General features: G+C 39.7%; 1 protein-coding gene across 4 annotated transcripts in view; it reads right to left on the reverse strand.

Annotated features, from left to right (window-relative positions):
* Positions 1 to 17609, reverse strand: part of itpr3 (inositol 1,4,5-trisphosphate receptor, type 3) — a 299458-nt gene that overhangs the window by 163777 nt on the left and 118072 nt on the right. For all 4 annotated transcript variants that reach the window (XM_072278612.1, XM_072278613.1, XM_072278611.1 and 1 more), the window contains 6 exons: positions 16240 to 16398; positions 15136 to 15234; positions 14505 to 14588; positions 12063 to 12209; positions 10326 to 10421; positions 1473 to 1517 (listed from right to left, as the gene is read on the reverse strand). In XM_072278612.1, the coding sequence (XP_072134713.1) occupies positions 1473 to 1517; positions 10326 to 10421; positions 12063 to 12209; positions 14505 to 14588; positions 15136 to 15234; positions 16240 to 16398 (630 nt within the window). The remainder of the gene's footprint in view (positions 1 to 1472; positions 1518 to 10325; positions 10422 to 12062; positions 12210 to 14504; positions 14589 to 15135; positions 15235 to 16239; positions 16399 to 17609) is intronic.

The raw sequence follows: 17609 nt of genomic DNA on the forward strand, positions 1-17609 counted from the left end.
ACTTCTATTTGAACTGATTGACAAAGGACTGTGGATTGAGTCCACCACAATGGGCTTCCTAAAAGGTGTAAATACCAGATGCTTCTGGTGCCTGATGCTATAGTTTTGAAGGCAGTCTTATCTATACATTATAAATATTAATTGTCTTCTATGTTAGCACGTAAAATGCCAAATAAATGTATTGTGGATTGAACTAAAGGCTGTGGATACCAACACAGACATGTTGGCGTCAGAAGGAAAGGGTGAAATCCGAAGGTGTGATGTTTGTATGTAGCTTCAAAAGGAAGCATTGTCTGTAACTCTTTAAGTAGCGATTGCCTTTGTGTTTAGCATATAAATATCGAGCCCACGTTTTAGCTAGCAGACCTTTCTACGGAAAGCGTCTCCGTCCATCAGATGCCTGCTGTACCTTGTTGTATCGAATAAAGAAGCTGCTTTGTATCTACCAGTGACTCTGTCTCTCCGGTAATTTCATCCACGCTACAACACAATATTCATTCAAGGGGTGAGGCAGCCCATGTTTTTTTACCCTTGTGATGATGTGGGTGAGCCACCATCATTAATTTGAACTTTGATGATAGTGAGCCACCTCCTTGAAGAGTTGCAGAACAGTGGTAAAAATGCTCTCACAATGCTGTCAGGTAGGAAGATCCAGGATTTTGACTTGGGAATTTGACTGTCCAATTTGGAAGAATAGGTACATGTCATGGTGTTCCTATATTCCTGCTGCTCCTGTCCTTCTAACTTTCAAAGGTTATGGTTTCAGGTGCAACGGTCAGTTGCCGTAAAACAGGTGGTAGAATGAGTTACAGAACAGCACAGCACAGATACAAGACCTTCAGCCAAACCCATCCGTGCCAACCATGGTGCCCACTCAGTTAGTCCTAATTTCCTGTGTTCGACCCCTATGCCTCCAAGCCCCATCCCTCCCTGTACCTATTCAAATCCTTCCCAAATGATACCGCTGTACCTGCCTTAACCATTCCACCTCCTCACACCCAGCAGCTGGTCCCATTCACTCAACGACACAGCATTGTTACAGTGTACTCTTGGTGGAATGTGCAAATGCTTAGGGTGATGAACAGGGGCATCAGGTAAGCAACATGCTTGGCCCTGGCCTCCTGCTCTAGGCCTTTTCAGGTTCCTTCTCTTTCTCTACACTTTAAGATCTAAACTCTTGGAACAGTAGTGTTCCACATTTTATTATCAGTCCTGTGTTAGGACAATGAATCACTATTATTCAATGTTAGCATACATCATAGCTGGGACCACTTCTATTTCCAATTGGATTGATGATAGAGATCAGGTGGAAGAAAAGAAAAAAAAATTGTTCATGAAGGATACCCTCTTGGCTACCCCAGTTTATAGAGAGAATATATCCAACAATATAACATCAAACTGGCTCAGCTGAACAAGTATGGAACCTTAGGCAAATTCAGTTTCCAATTAATTTCACTGTAAATAAAACTTACCGCAGCTCTTGAATCTGAGGGATCTCCATTGTAACCTGTGTTTTCCTAAATAAAATTGATATTCGACATTGTGAAACAATTACTTCCTGATCATAAAAGAGAAAAGCATCAACACGTTTGCAACAAACAATACAACAATTTTCTTTCACATAAACTAGCACACTGTACAGTAACACTGGTAAATGTACTGTAGAGTTATGCAGAATTTATCTATAGGTAGCAAGATAACAAAATAAATCTCTTATCTGCTCAAATTTGCGACTAGATGTTTTCATCGTAATTTGTTACATGTGACACTGATAGAAAACATAGAAACATAGAAAACCTACAGCACAATACAGGCCCTTCGACCCACAAAGTTGTGCCGAACATGTACTTACTTTAGAAATTACCGCTGGTTACCCATAGCCCTCTATTTTTCTAAGCTTCATTTACCTATCCAGGAGTCTCTTAAAAGATCCGATCGTATCCGCCTCCACCACAGTCACCAGCAGCCCGTTCCACGCATTCACCATTCTCTGCGTAAAAAACTTACCCCTGACATCCCCTCTGTACCTACTGCCAAGCACCTTAAAACTGTGCCCTCTCGTGTTAGCCATTTCATCCCTGGGAAAAAGCCTCTGACTATCCATACAATCAATGCCTCTCATCATCTTACACACCTTATCAAGTCACCTCTCATCCTCCACCACTCTAAGGAGAAAAGGCCGAGTTCACTTAACCTTTTCTCATAAGGCATGCTCCCCAATCCAGGCAACATCCTTGTAAATCTCTTCTGCACCCTTTCTATAGTTTCCACATCCTTCTTGTAGTGAGGTGACCAGAACTGGGCACAGTATTCCAAGTGGGGTCTGACCAGCGTCCTAAATAGCTGTAACATTACCTCTCGACTCTTAAACCCAATCCCACGGTTGATGAAGGCCAATGCACTGTATGTCTTCTTCACCACAGAGTCAATCTGTGCAGCAGCTTTGATGCAAAGATCATTGCCAGAGGCTCAGCAATCTCCTCCCTCGCCTACCTCAGTACATCTCGATCGGTCCCAAAGACTGATCCAACTTGATGCTTTCCAAAAGCTCCAGCACACCCTCTTCCTTAATGTCTATGTGTTCAAGCTTTTCAATCCACTGTAAATCATCCCTACAATCGCCAACATCCTTTTCAGTAGTGAATACTGAAGCAAAGTATTCACTAAGTATCTCTGCTATCTCCTCTGGTTCCATACACACTTTTCCACTGTCACATTTGATTGGTCCTATTCTCTCATGTCTCACAATAAACCAGCTCCTATAGTTATGGATTGAGGCTGTCCCTGGGTAATGAATAGGTTCTGTTTTAACTGATTAAGTTGATTTTGTCCAAAAGACAAAAAATACACAAAAAATTCTCGATTTGGGAAACATATCCCAACAGTGCTACAAAAAATGTCATCAAAAGTATATAAAACTGATAAGGAAAAACAATTACCAAAAATGGAGAAGAGAAAGGAAACTAGTTTTGACATTTTTTTGGAATGAACATAGGTAGATTTGTTGGACTTTTGAATTTAATAGCATGTAGAGAGCATGTTTGTTAGTAAGAACTTTTATACGTCGCTTAGTCTCAGCCCAGGTATGGCCTACATTGAGATGTAACGAGGCTATTCAATTCCCTATCATGAATATATGGATGAAAATCCTCAAGATTCCCCAGATCTTCCTCGGAATTAACAACTACTCTTCTGGTCAATACTGGAGGACATTCAGCAGAAATACCTTGGCACAATTTTTTTTTAAACATGGGTGCAGGCTGTACTACTCAGAGTGTTGCTGCATTGAGGTGGGGAACTCGGTCACTTTTACATGAGTTTTCACCAGCGATTTAACAGTCAAGGCTTCGAAAAGAATGGAATATGCCTTGTACAGAAACACCTTTTGTCCATAAAGTATCTCCGCTTGCAGAGGAAATTAGTTGTCCTATAGGAGAGAGAGAATCGGGGAGCGTAGAAGGAATCCGTGGATAGATAGAAAGTTGCATGGGTAAGCAAAAGAAGACCACACAGAGATCAGGATCAGTCAGAGGGAAGGTGATGACTGAGAGGAGATCAGACAATGGCAGTGAGGAGGTGGCGGATGAGTTGTCTAGAAAGAAAAAAAACATCAGACCAGGTTGAGAGAAGGAGTAATGGGAACTATCAGAGAAACCAAAGGCTAGAGTGAGAAGGGGATGAATAACATCAGTCCAGAAGAAAACAGCGGGATTGTTTTAGGGCAGGGCGTTTAAAGAGCACATGATCAATATGGATATTAAAGTTAGGCCATCAGGACTGGGGTTGGTAGTTCGAGATGGTTGAAAAGGCAGTAGTGGGGGTCTAGTGGAAGCTACCCATTGGACAGGAAGGGAAAAGAAGAGTGCACCATGGATTTCTGAAGGGAGTGATCCCTTTTAAATGCTGATGAAGAGGTAGGAAATATGATTAGTGATGTATTATTGTTGGAGCTGGCTGAAATTGTGTAGAATGTTCTGTTGAATGCAGAGGCTAAAGGGGTGGAAGATGAGAACCAGGTTCTTGCTTTGTCCAGTGGGAGAAGGAGTCTAATTAAAGATGTGAAATGCAGGTCATATTGCACTTTTCCATGCAATGTTCATCTTTTTACCTCCTCCCTTCCCACCATCCAGGGTCCCAAGCACTTCTTCCAGTCTTGTGAGCAGCGTTCAGTGCTCACATTGTGGGCCTCTCTACTGTGGGCAGATTTGATGATCACTTTGAAGAGCACCTTTGAAGAAGTCTGCAGGGGTGACTCTGAGCTGCCATTTGCCTGCTGCTTCATTTCATCAATACATTGCTACAGTGACCTTTCTGACTATGGACTCCTGCACTGTGACAACAAAGCCCAACACAAGGCAAAGGAACAACATCTCACCTTCCAGCTGGGCATGTTAAAATTTGTTGGATTTTAAATATAATTCTCCACCTTCTGATAACCCTCTGTTCCTGTTTGTATCAGAACTGGAATTGACTACCTTTGCCAGTTATCATCATTTTGGCTCAGATTTCCTTTTTCTCTACACTTTATAGATCAGCCTGTACAACCCACTTGGAACATATTACCCAGACACAAAGACTTTACTCTGACTGTAACTATTCCTTAGCTAACACATTACAATCTCACCTTGTCAGGGATGCTCTATTTGTTCCACCCACCTTCTTAGCTACATCATACAGATTGGTTTTCCCCCTCTCCTGCAGACCGAGTGCAGGTGCTCCGCCAAGCAGACTGTTTCTCCAGGCTGGAGAAGGAGCTGATTAAGTTTCTCCAACCTGAAAAGTTAACTATGTTTCTATTTCCACAAAAAAATTGTTCTTTCCCCCCTGGCATGTTCTGTGTTTTTTTTCTCTCTCTTTTCCAGTTCACACAACTGAAACAATAACTGTTTCCCTTCTCACAAATTACTGCCTGACCTACACGTTGTTTTTGGAAGAGGTTTTGAAATGCTCCAGTAAAATACAAAATGCCATATAATGAAGTTGAAAGTTTGTTTGCCAACAGTGCAGCAGTAATTTCCAGACCAAGCAGAACCTTCGCAATGGTATGATAAAATCTTAAGCAATTTTCAAAAAGTGCTTGTTTATCCTTGGAGAATTCTCCCCATTAAAAAAAAACACCTCTGTTAAAAAAAAGTGAAAATTCCAAGTGTTTTGTCTATCCACATATAGCCAAAGTAGTTATTCAATTTAATGGTACAGAAAGCAAAGGTAATATCATACTCTACTCTCTGAATGCAGTGTAGATACCTACAGAGCAGTATCTGAAGTGAAATTTATATGCAGAGAGTTTATCTCAATTATGTCACAAAGCCATTTTATAAAGGTACATAATTGCAGCCTTTACTTGTTTTACTTGATCAAAATATCATGTTTTGTGGTGAATAACATAAAATACAAATCAAAATAGAAGATAAACATGTAACACATACTTCACTCAGATGCAAGGTATATTGCATAATTGTTCCAAACATTGTTTGGGAAATACTCAGCTGGTCGGGCAGCGCCTATGGAGGAGGACAGCCAGCGTTTCAGGCCAAGATCCTTCAACAGGGATGGTTGACTGTCCATTCCCCCCAAAGATGCTGCCTAACTGGCTGAGTTTCTCCAGCATTTTATTTGTGTTACTCAAAATTTACAGAATCTGTAGAATCTTGTGTGTCACTGTTTGGAAAATTTTGCCCTGTCAGTAAAACTCCATTAGGTGTTCAACAAATGATACATAGCATTAGTCTAACATTAAACCTGGATTGCAAGGCTATGGCAGGCTAAGAAACCTGTAACAGCATTTGTTGGAGGAGAACCCTCATCTGTTTGCAAGACATCTGCAGGAACTCAGATAGGATGGGTTTTTTTCCCATAAACTTGCAGAGAGTGATACACCATCTCTCCTCCTTCATTTCCCCTCAACAATTCTTCCCAATACATGTGCAAATGGGCACTCTTTCAGACCAAGTATCTAATATCTCCAATGCCCAGTATCAAAAAGCTGTGAAGAAGGTTTTGGATACACATCATAAGGCAGCCAAACCAAAACAAGAAATGTTCGATTCTGTCCTGCTGCCAGGGATATCAGGGATGAAGGGTTGACAGATGACCACACAATTGTGAGGGACACCCTTATGTGTACACAAGAGATGAGGGAATGCAAAATGGAGAGGCCTGAGGTGTTCTGTGCTCATTCACATACAAGCTAGGTGATTATTGCTGTATCCTTGATGTAGATTGTCTCTGAAACAAAAACAGCTGTCTAGATTGTAATGCTTTGATCATTAAGACCTGAAGAGAAACTTCCACATCGCTGTCATAATTTACTTAATACCAATAAAGGTCGCTGCATACAGCTCTACCATACAAGGCATCACTAGCAGTCGTCGCTGTTTTCATGCTTAAGGGCATGAATTCCATTAGGTTCTCTATTGGTGGGAAAAGGGTTGGTCCTGCCGAAGGGTTTTGGCCCAAAACATCGACATAGGTGCTGCCTGGCCTGCTGAGTTCCTCCAGCATTTTGTCTGTGTTGCAGAGGATGGGTGGATGTGACTTTTAATCAAGACAGAACATGGTGAAAAATTCAGTTCTGATGAATGGCCTCTAACCTGAAATATTAATGTTTCTCTTTCCAAAAATACTACCTGACAAGCTGAGTATTTTTTATCCAACATTTACTGTTCTCATTTCATATTTCCAGCAGCTGAAGTCTTTTATGATTTAAATTTTTGTTAATCAGTCTGAACTTAATATGCATTGAAGGTGCTGCGAAGTCAATTAGATGCAAAAAGTAGACCTTGTAAATGAATAAAGGAGACCGTGAATGGAAGGGAAATCTATGGAGCAAGATTAATTTACCAATCTACACACCTTTGGGATTGGGGAGATACCTGGAATACCCAGAAGAATTACACTCAGTCATGGGGAGACCATGAACCTCCACGCAGGCAAGGACTAAGGTCAGGCTTGAAACTTCGCACTGTGACACATTGGCAGTGCACTCTGTTCTGAGTGTTTAGCAAAGGTCATAGGGTTATAGCTGAAAAGTCTAGTTTACACAAGGACGAGCTCTTGCAGTGTCTTACATGTGAAATTGTCAGCTGCATAATTAACAGCGGTCAAATGTCAGCTGTGCACCATGAACTATGTCATCTAATTTCCCAAATGGTGTGATTTCACTTGGAAATGATCCCTAGCATATGCTAATGCAGACAAAAATGTTTTATGCATGATTTTTGCATGGAAGATGTGTGCAAATGAAACCAATTTCTAAGCTGTCACGTTTATTCACCTCTAGCTTTAAAGTGCAGTCATGAACTCATGAGAAAAGCCATAATGTTCCAGTATAAAACTATTCACTCTCACTTAAAGCCTCTATAAGTTCCTCAACTCAACTGTTACATTCTCTTGCCGTTTATTCTTACAGACTGGAAGCCATGTTTGCATAAAGGTGATTAAATTGTGAAGTTGTACCTTTCTCTGTCTGTCATTCTGCTATTTTATAGAATCTTACCATAGACACAGAGCTCTCAAAAACATAACTTATATTCTAACAGCATTACACATAACACATTCAGTCCATTGATACATGTGTTACGTGTTCATCAAAATTATTTTCAGAAAATGCAGATCAGTCTCTGACCTTGATCAGAATTTACCTTCTCAGTTTCTTTGTCCATTAGTAACTGGAACTTGAACCTTGAATAATGTTTGATTTCTTGCTTTTCCTCATCAGCTGTTCCTCAGATCACATGATTTGATTCTACTTGAAACTTCCTTTTGTGGCATTTTACAAATATGCAAGTATATTGCATACCCAGGCTCAGTGTATGTCAGAGTCAATATTGTGCATTTCTTGCAGTTGGCCATGAAGTTCAAGTTTATTTTATGTTTTTTTTATCATGAAGTTGAATCGTGTAATATAAAAACCAGATGTGCCACACAGTCCAGTTTCTGGGCACTCTTATTTATTGAGAACAAGTTTAGGTTTATTATTGCAGACATTGAAAATGCCCGATGTGTGATTGGACAAAGATAAAATGATTTCCAAGTTATTGATTGTCATAGGCATGGCTACCCTGTGTGGGGATTTAAACAACTCTTATTGAATTAGTGTTCACAGTGGGATACATTCCTGTCCTGTATTGGATCTTCCACTCAGATTATTCCAATAAATCATTCACAGTATTTAGAATAAGTGAAAAGCAGTGGAAGAAATCACTAGTCCAACATTTGTGTGCAACATGAAGCAGAATTCTTTTCAGTCTTCCAGTTATAACTAACATTGTGCCCATTTTGTTTTGTGCTCTTGTACCATTAACTTTGTTATTTATACCAAGGTGAGTAAGTATCAATTGGATATACGATACTGCTTTGTAAAAAAAAAAGCCACATGCTCATAGTTTGATCTCAGAGAGATCCAGTAATTGAGATTTTCGCCTCTTAATGTATTAGAAAATATGTTGAACAGTACAGCACAGTATGGCCCTTCAGCCCACAATGTTGTGACTAGCTATATAAATCTACTCCACAATCAATCCAGCCCTATCCTCGTCCAAACCCTATAACCCCAAGAGATTCTGCAGATGCTGGAAATCCAGAGCAAAACAAATAAGGTGCTGGAAGAAATCAGCAGGGCAGGAAGCATCTATGGAGAGGAATAAAAGCCAATGTTTTGTGTTGAGAGTCTTAATCAGGACTGGAAGGGAAGGGGAAAAACACCAGAAGTAAGAAGGTAGGGGAGGAAAAGGAGTACAAGCTAGAAGATGATAGGTGAAACCAGGTGAGGGGGAGGGGATGAGGTTAGAAGCTGGGAGGTGATTGGTGAAAAACATAAGGGGCTGAAGAAGAAGGAATCTGATAGGAGAGGAAGAGTGGACCATGGAAAAGAGGTAAGGAAGAAGGGAAAAAGAGGGAGGTGACAGGCAAGGGAGAAGAGAAGAGATAAGAGGGGAGCCAGAATGGGGAATGGGGAATGGGGAATGGGGAATGGAAAAAAGAGATGACAGGGAGGCGGGAGAAATTATCAGAAGTTTGAGAAATTGATGTTCATGCAGTCAGGTTTGGAGGCTACCCAGATGGAATATGAAGTGTCGCTCCTCCAGTCCGAGAGTTTACTCATTGTGCCAGTAGGGGAGGGCATGGGCCAACATGTCAAAATGGAAATGGGCAGTAGAATTAAAATAGTGGGCCTCTAGAAAATCCCGCTTGCTGCAGACGGAAGGAATGTGCTCGACAGTGCGATCCCCCAATCTGCGTCGGGTGTCACCGAAGTAAAGGAGGCTGCACCAGGAGCACATTATATAATCCCAAAAGATTCACAGGTGAAGTGTTGCCTCACCCAGAAGAACTATTTGGAGACCTGTTTTGTGGTGAAGGAGGTGGTGGTTGGGCAGGAGTAGGTCTCGGCTCGTCATTCTTCTCCATAGATGCTACTTGGCCTGCTGACTGCCTCGAGCATTTTGTGTGCATAACCCCATAACCCTCCATTTTGCTTATATCCGTGTACCTACTTAAGGCTCTTTTAAATATTCGTATTGCATCAGCCTCTACCAGCATCCCAGCACTGCATTCCATACACCCACCATGCTCTGTGTAAAAATAAATTATCTTTCCTTCACCTGACATGGATAACCTCTGGTACTGACCATTGCTGTGCTGGGAAAAGGTGCTAGCTGTCTGCTCTGTCTATGCCTCTCATAATCTTAAACAGCTCCAAAAATTCATCATTCATCTTCTGTCACTCCAAGGAACAAAGCCCTAACTCACTCAACATATCTTCCAAGGGGACCACAATCTTGTCGTGGTATAAAGGCTTGCATGCCTCGATGACGGGAGAGCTATGTTGGCTGGAGTCAGGGCTTTGTGCTTTGACACTTGGTAGGGTCCACCCATGCCAAACAGATGAAAGGATAGAGGCCAGACTAATAGTGGTCCACCGGTCCTCCAGGTTCGGGGGTTCAGCTCAGGGCTAACAACTCCGACTGGTAAAACAAAACTGTTACAGAAACAGCAGTGAAGAATCATTCTACATCTGAGTGCAATGGTATTCCTAAGTCTCCACCCGGAACTTGCATGACTGACAGTAGTGAAAACCAAAAGGAAGTTACTGACGCGATGAAAGAAGCCCTGAACATCGCCAGAGATGGAGGACCTTCATTGCTGCCCTAAATGCCAGAGAGGTAACAGGCAGTAAGTCAGTCTGTCATTCAACCTACCCGGACAAGACATTTCTCTAATCTAGAGAGGAATCCTGGAAAATCTCCTCTGCACACTCTCTCAATGCATTCCATCCTTCCTATAATGAGACAAGCAGAACTGAAAAGAATATTGCATCATACCTCAGCAGCCAAGTAGTGGCCTGTAGCTAAATGTTTGAACCTGTAGAGGCTGTTCCAGTGGCCAGCGCCACTTCTGCAAGGGTCATGGTGGACAACCTGCAAGAAGAATGGGCTCAGTTATTGTTCAGAACAATAGGTGCCTAGCACAGTGACTACACATCATTTGCAGAAGGAAGCAAGCAATATCACAAAGTCATATGACAAGATGGTGCAACAATTATCTCCAAATAAGATTAAATTTGCTTAAATACATTATGTATGACATGCATAAGAAGAAAAAGAAAGTGACAATAACTTGTCCTGAATGATAACTAAGAAATGATCCATAGGAAAATCGCAGACACACACCGTAGATCTCAAATTCAATACAATTGTGAAAAAGTCTGGTAACTCTGAATTACTAAATGCTGTCATACACTCACTTTTAACCCATTGAACCTCTAATGAATTTAATGGTGCATCTAGTAATATGATAACATTAAGCATTTCACTTATTTTTTAAGTAAACAGTCATCCATTTCTTCAACAGACTATTTATCTCAAATATGCTGCATTTGACTTGTGGTCTGTGTCACAAAGCAACTGAGCTCCCTAGGGGCACAGGGGAATGGGCACAGGGGAATATGCTCGATGAAATTGCTCTTCAAGGAGCCAGCATGGGCTCAATGGGCTGAACAGCCTCCTTCTGTGCCATCCTCCATTCTGACATGACAGGCAGAAGAAATTTCTTCTCCACCAGTTGTTGTCAATACCCAAAGCTCTCTCTCATAATGTTCCCTGAGGAAGCAATTGTTCAGCCTGGAGTATATCACAGCAGTAATTTCCTTTGGGATCAATAAAATTTCTATCTATCTATCCGCCTGGTGCAGGATTTCTGTACATTTTTCACAAATATCTCATGAGACTGAAAATGAGTTTCAGCTAGTTAGGACTTGTTCCAGTTCAAATAGATAATTCTTTTCTGTGAAACTGTACTGGGATAAATACTGTTTGATTCACATTACTTTCTGTTGTGCTAGGTTTTCTGGATTCATCTTTGGATCTGAATGAATATGCCACAGTCGTCACCGGCTTCATCAAGGCCTGTGCGGATGAGCGTGGGCCTTCCAGAACGTACCAGACATACTCAAACCAGAAGCTGTGGATGAAGCAGGAGATTCACAGACTGCTGAGGGCTACATCTGTGGCATTTAAAACTGGTGATCCAACTTCATCATGGTCACCAGCCTCCTCACCATCAAGGATATCTTCAAAAGGTGATGCCTAAAGAAGGCAGCATCTATCATTAAGGATCCACACCATCCAAGAAACGTCTTTGTCTCATTACTACCATCAATAAGAATGAAAAGCAGCCTGAAGACACACTCTCAATCTTTTAGGAATGGCTTCTTCCTCTCCACTATCAATTTTCTGAACAATCCATGAAGTCGTGAACACTACGTCACTATCTTGCTCTCTTTTTCACTATTTATTTACTTCTTATAAATTATTGTAATTTATCATAATTGTGATGTATTGCACTGTACTGCTGCCACAAAATAACATTCATATTCATATATGTCAATGTCAATGAACCTGGCTCTGATTCTGTGTCTCTTGAACCTTAGTGATTCTTTACACTGTTTTGTTAAATAAATCTAATTATAAATGGATAATTTTGTGATCTATTGGAGAAAATGACATTTATATGACATTGTGCAATATAAATACGAAAATTTTCCATATAGTTAAAATTACCTCAACTTCCCAGAGAGCATTTGAGCTTGTTGCAGAGGTGGCAGATTGGCGTAGTGTTGTACGCAGAAAGACATGTAGCTTGGATTTGTATTCATCACATGTGAGGAATTTCTCTTGTTCAGCATGAAACAACCTTACTACGTCACCCTGAAATAGATGAGAATAAACTAGTCACATTTAAGAAAACTCTGCATTCATTACAGTAGATTTTCATTTGAGGAACATTTTTCTTTATGCCTGATTCTTCTAAAAGAATAGCAAAGTCTGAATGGCACACACTGTCTGAATGAGCACATCTTCCAACAACTTCCAGAAGGTTGTTCTAAGCTGTTCAACAACACAGCCTGCCGACTCACCCATGCCGAATCACCAAAGTGATGCCCCACTCTTGGTTTCACCTTGGCTTTCATAGAGTAGGTACATCTGGATATCAATTGGTCCTTGGACTGGGCACAGTTAGCAATGCCATCACTAGAAGAAGCACTTTTTGTCTATTTGACAGCAATTTTCTAAGTCAAGAAATCAATTTCACCCTCTTCTAAGTCTTTGTACAGATCCCATTTAATGTTAAATTTCATGATTAAGGGACAACACTGATTATTCTCAGCATTCTACCCCTGTTCCTCTCTTTCTACATTGTCATCTCCCACAGTCAATAACATAATGTGCAAAAATGTTTTATAACTTAAACACGCATAAATGATACACCAAACCTGTCAAAGCAGCAATATGTCAATACCCTATTGCAATAAGTTGCATATCCATTTCAAAGTATGAAAACAAGGGTCAGCATATACAAGTTAAATAAAAAAAGGTCACAGATTTATGTTGATAAAACCCAAAATATGTAGAAGAGGAAAAAAAATAATGGGGTTTTGTGCTCTCCTGCATCTGGGAAAGTATGAGATTACTATGAGTTTTGGTAACATCCCACAGTAGGTACAGGAAGTGGAAACTTTGCAGTTATGTGGGAGAAGGAAACAAATGCAACTCAAATAATCAAAAATATTTTCAATCATGCTGAATTACCGCTGTTTATATATACATACTATAAAACATTAACCAGAAAGTTGGTAAAAAATAACTTACAGGCAGAATTGTCAATTGTGAAACCCATCTAAGCAAATAATATTTACAAATATACAACCTATCTTTTGTCACTGACCCCCTCAAACTTATAGTAATAAATAATCATTTTATTTGCTACCTATTTAGCTGCCAACATTCCTGCAAATGGCCTGGAGACAAGAATATTAACTGGGTGCAAAGATAATCAAATCAGTGGTCAGTCTTATGCCTTGTGTTCAGGCCACCATGGAAGTCAGTGGGAACATTTTTCAGGACCGGTGGGTGCAAGGTTAATTTTAGCATTGAGAAAAGGGCTCAGCAGCAGCTCTGGAACTCACTTTACAAGCTTGCTTAAGCATGTTAAAGTTTGCAAAGCCTAACTGGTTTTACAGGTTCGCCCGTGGTCTAACCATGAGCTTAAAGGAATGCTGGCAGCATCTCGATCAAATAACCTACAGGGGCAAAGAGACAGCATTTCCTGGAAAGGAGGTTAACAATATAAAGGTTCAGAAACCTGAACCTACTTAACCTTCAATGAATTCCAATTATTTTCTAATTAACAAACCCACTGGAGGCAAGTTCTGAGATACATTAAATTATGCCAATGGGCTGTTGCTTGGCTTCAGAAAGGGTGACAAATGACAATTGGATATATTGGTTGGTAGCAACAAATACTTGTCTTACCAGCAGTGCTTGTGGGCCAAAAGGTGGTGGTATGTGTGGTGTATAGTATAGAGAATATCATTTTCCACTGCCATAGTCATAGGGAGCTGGGGAGCATTGGGGAGTAAAGAGGAACAGGAATTAGTGTCCTGTGTCTTAAGTTGGGCATTGGCTGGGAAGATTCAGCTCCAGGAGATCTGGTGGCTATCAGATATGTGGAGGAAGGGAGAATGAGAATAAGCACCAGAGAATAGTGGCCCATTCTGCTTATATTTTCGTGATATAACAATCCCTACAACATGAAACTCAATCCAGTGAACAGAGCACACAATTACAATGTCAAAGTATGGGTTTAGTAATTCTGAAGAAATTTAGAGGAGTGCACGAGAGGGAGTTCAAACAGGCAAAGTTCAGGGAAACTATACAAACATATATCTTCTGGCACAAAAGGAGACAATTTGCCCCTTTCCATCTCTGCCAGGTCTTTCCAAAATAAATACAACCTTTGCCACTCTGTTTTTTCTACATTGATCTTCACACTCCATTTTAGGTAAACTTCAGAATAGCCCTGTAAAGTTAACAGACATTAAATAAAAGTAGTTCTTAGCATGCTGTGTCCAACTTAAGTTTTAGTGCTCAGAGTTTCTACCTTAATGGCCTACACATTATCAATATTTTCTATCAGCAATACATTAAGCTATTATTTCATACCCCTTTCAAAGCATCTTCCATGTAGTCATTGTACTTCATGAAGAGATTTATCTTCCAGCTGGTGTTACAGTTCACAGAGTTTACCTAGAATTGGAAGTTTAAAAATGGAATAATATTGAAGAGAAAACAAATATCTTCTGTAGACAACCTATCAACTATCTGCTGTAACAAATAACTTTCTTTTAGCATTTCTAAAATGATTATAAATGTATTCTTTGCATTTAATAGAGGTTAATAGAGGTGAGTACAATTTATCCTTACATATATTCATATTTGAGTAATGCATTGTTAATAGAGGTGAGTACAATTTATCCTTACATATATTCATATTTGAGCAAGTATTTCTTGAGGTGGAGAGGATTGTCCAACACATTTGTTTCTATGCCCATAGAACCCTTCAACTGAACAAAATACAGTTCAGCAACTACAAAATGGAACTCCTACACAAAATAGGTGCTCTAAACTTGTTTTGATCTTTATAAATACCATTCTTTGTCCTCTGCATCTTTTAATTCTCTTTCAGCATAAATTACATTCTCTATTTCTGTCTTTTGGTTATTTTCACAGTCTTGTTGAATTAGTTCTTTTCTCCTTGTTTTGATGCAACCTTCTTCTTCTACTGGGCTCTTACCTCCTGACAGCCTGCATTGTCAAGAAGTTCATAATTGCTTGCATGCAATGGCTGTCCAGCATTGACTGGATTCAACACTACTTTGTCTCCAACCACCACCTGAAATGTAGAGTTAACATATGATACATATCATTTAAAGAGTCACCTTAAAATTTAAAAATAACTTTTAACTTTGAAACATCATTTGTTATGACAATATTTGCATTTCTGAAATATCCTGATTTTATCACCCACCCCCAGCAAATTATTTGAAAAAGGATTCAATTTCAGACATGCAGATAAGATCCTGAAAACACTGTATCCTGTTTAGATTTCAAAGACTTGCTAATTCTAAGAAAGCAGGGAGCTGCCTGCTTTCCTGTTGAACACAAAGGAATCATCTTTCTCACAGATAAGCAAAAGTAACAAGAAACAAACTGCTACTATGGCAGAGTTTGGGAGATTTGCCTCTCTTGTAGGATGACACACTTCCTTTGATCTCCATTCCTTCCTTGAATTCTCTTCCCTTTTTTCATCATTTTCACATTTCCAATAGAGAAGTTTCCCACTCCCTATCATGATGGAAGCTTTGGCAGATCAAGGGGGGGGGGGTTCTGTGAAGGAGCGAACACCAGTTTTGAAAATACTTTCAGGTAAGGTCATCCAGAAGAGTAACCAGGAACAGATTATAGGTGGTTAAAAGTTTAATGGACCAGGGAGATGAGTTTAGGGATACATTGAACTTGGGAAGATCGTGACCGTAGCTAGGAGAATAAGAAACATGCAAAGAAGAAAATGGGGCGTGTGACAGAGAGAAGCTCATCATTAGCAGTGAGGGGGGAGTGAACTGAGAAAGCAGGTGATTTCAGTGCTTAATGCCTCCCTCGTTCATCATTATTAGCGAAGATGGAGTGAACTGGGAAAGAAGGTGATTTCAGTACTTAATGCCTCCCTCACTCATCATTATTAGTGAAGATGGAGTGAACTGGGAAAGAAGGTGGTGGTGAAGAAAAGAACTTTTTTTGTCTAACATCATCCTGGAGTATTGGGCTATTTTGAAAAATATAAGTATTCAACATTTATATTTTTGCTGTCAGTATTTAACTCTATTGTGGTAATTCTTACATTGTCCCCATTGCTTCGTAGCTTCCAAAATGGCTGAATGAATAACCAAGAACCTTCATTCCCTGTGGCATCCAGGGTGACTCGCATAGCATTCTTCTCCAGGAGGGCTGGTAGTCTTTTGTTCACTGTCAAATATTTGTTGCTTTTCATATGCAGCAGCTGAAAAGGAAAACATGTAGAGTTATGGAGTTATCACAGAAACAGCCCTTCAGCTCAACTCATCCAACGTCAACAATGAATTTCATTTGGGAAATGAAGCAAACATGATCTTTTTAAATAATGTCACAGTAACTGGTAAAATTACCGCAAGATACCAGATTGTTTCGTAATTATCCCCTTTCTGTACCAGTCAGCCTGTCCCATCAATTAAAATGACCTTTCTTGATTATTTGCATGAACCAAAAAATGATTAAGCTTTCAAAATGTGTTGCTCAACTCCTTATTATATTCCCCATGTCTGGTTATTATCTTCCTGGTGTACAGTGAGAATTTTCTGGAAGAGTATTAGTTGTGCAAGCAATCTAAGTCACTAAAAGAGGCAAAATCATTTTTGATGTTTAACATCTCAGTTTTCAAAATAGATTACTTTAACAAATATAGTTAGAACTCTTGAAATGTTTGTCAATATTAATTCCAATTTTCAGTTCAGGAAGTTCAGGTTTGGTAGCTGTTGTGTAACATTTTAGTAATATTTAAGTAATATTGTAAAAATATTGTTTGGTTGATCATTCTTTGCTGTTTAAATCATGCACTGTGGGTTATATGTAAGAACACGTAAATGGCATATGTCATACATGTGTGTCTTGCTTGAAGTAAAAATGTTTGACTTGCATTCCAGACTCCCTTGTTTTTCTTGCAATTAGTTTTATGTTTCAGAGTTACAAAACATAACAGCAGCAATGAGCAAGTTTAAACAAACCTGATGTGACTACCTATTTGTTGAAGTGCAGCAAGTTCAAGTTTGTGTAAAAAGCACTGCGAGATGCTAGGGTTTAAAAAGAGCAGCACAACACATATCCCTTTGGAAGGGAGAGTGAGAAATCGTCAAATTTTTAAAAAGGCAGGAAATGGACAAATTCACAGGATAATAAGCAGTGAGTACCAGTTGATAATAATCATAAATAAACAAAAAGCAGAAATGGCTGCTACACCGGAAAGACAGATGCATTGAATTGTACAAGAGAAAACTGGATTTTGTATAGGACTGAGCAGTATTTTGAAGCAAATGAAATAGTAAATGAGTTGTGAATACCACTTTTGCTGTGTGTATTGGATTTAAAGGCATACATTATTCTTAACTGCTCCAACCAAACCAGCAGAAATGAGCTTTGCTGATATCATGAAAGTAATACAGGAACATTTAGAACCAA

This window comes from Mobula birostris, chromosome 14, assembly GCF_030028105.1.
Source record: "Mobula birostris isolate sMobBir1 chromosome 14, sMobBir1.hap1, whole genome shotgun sequence".
NCBI classification, from domain to species: Eukaryota; Metazoa; Chordata; class Chondrichthyes; order Myliobatiformes; family Myliobatidae; genus Mobula; species Mobula birostris.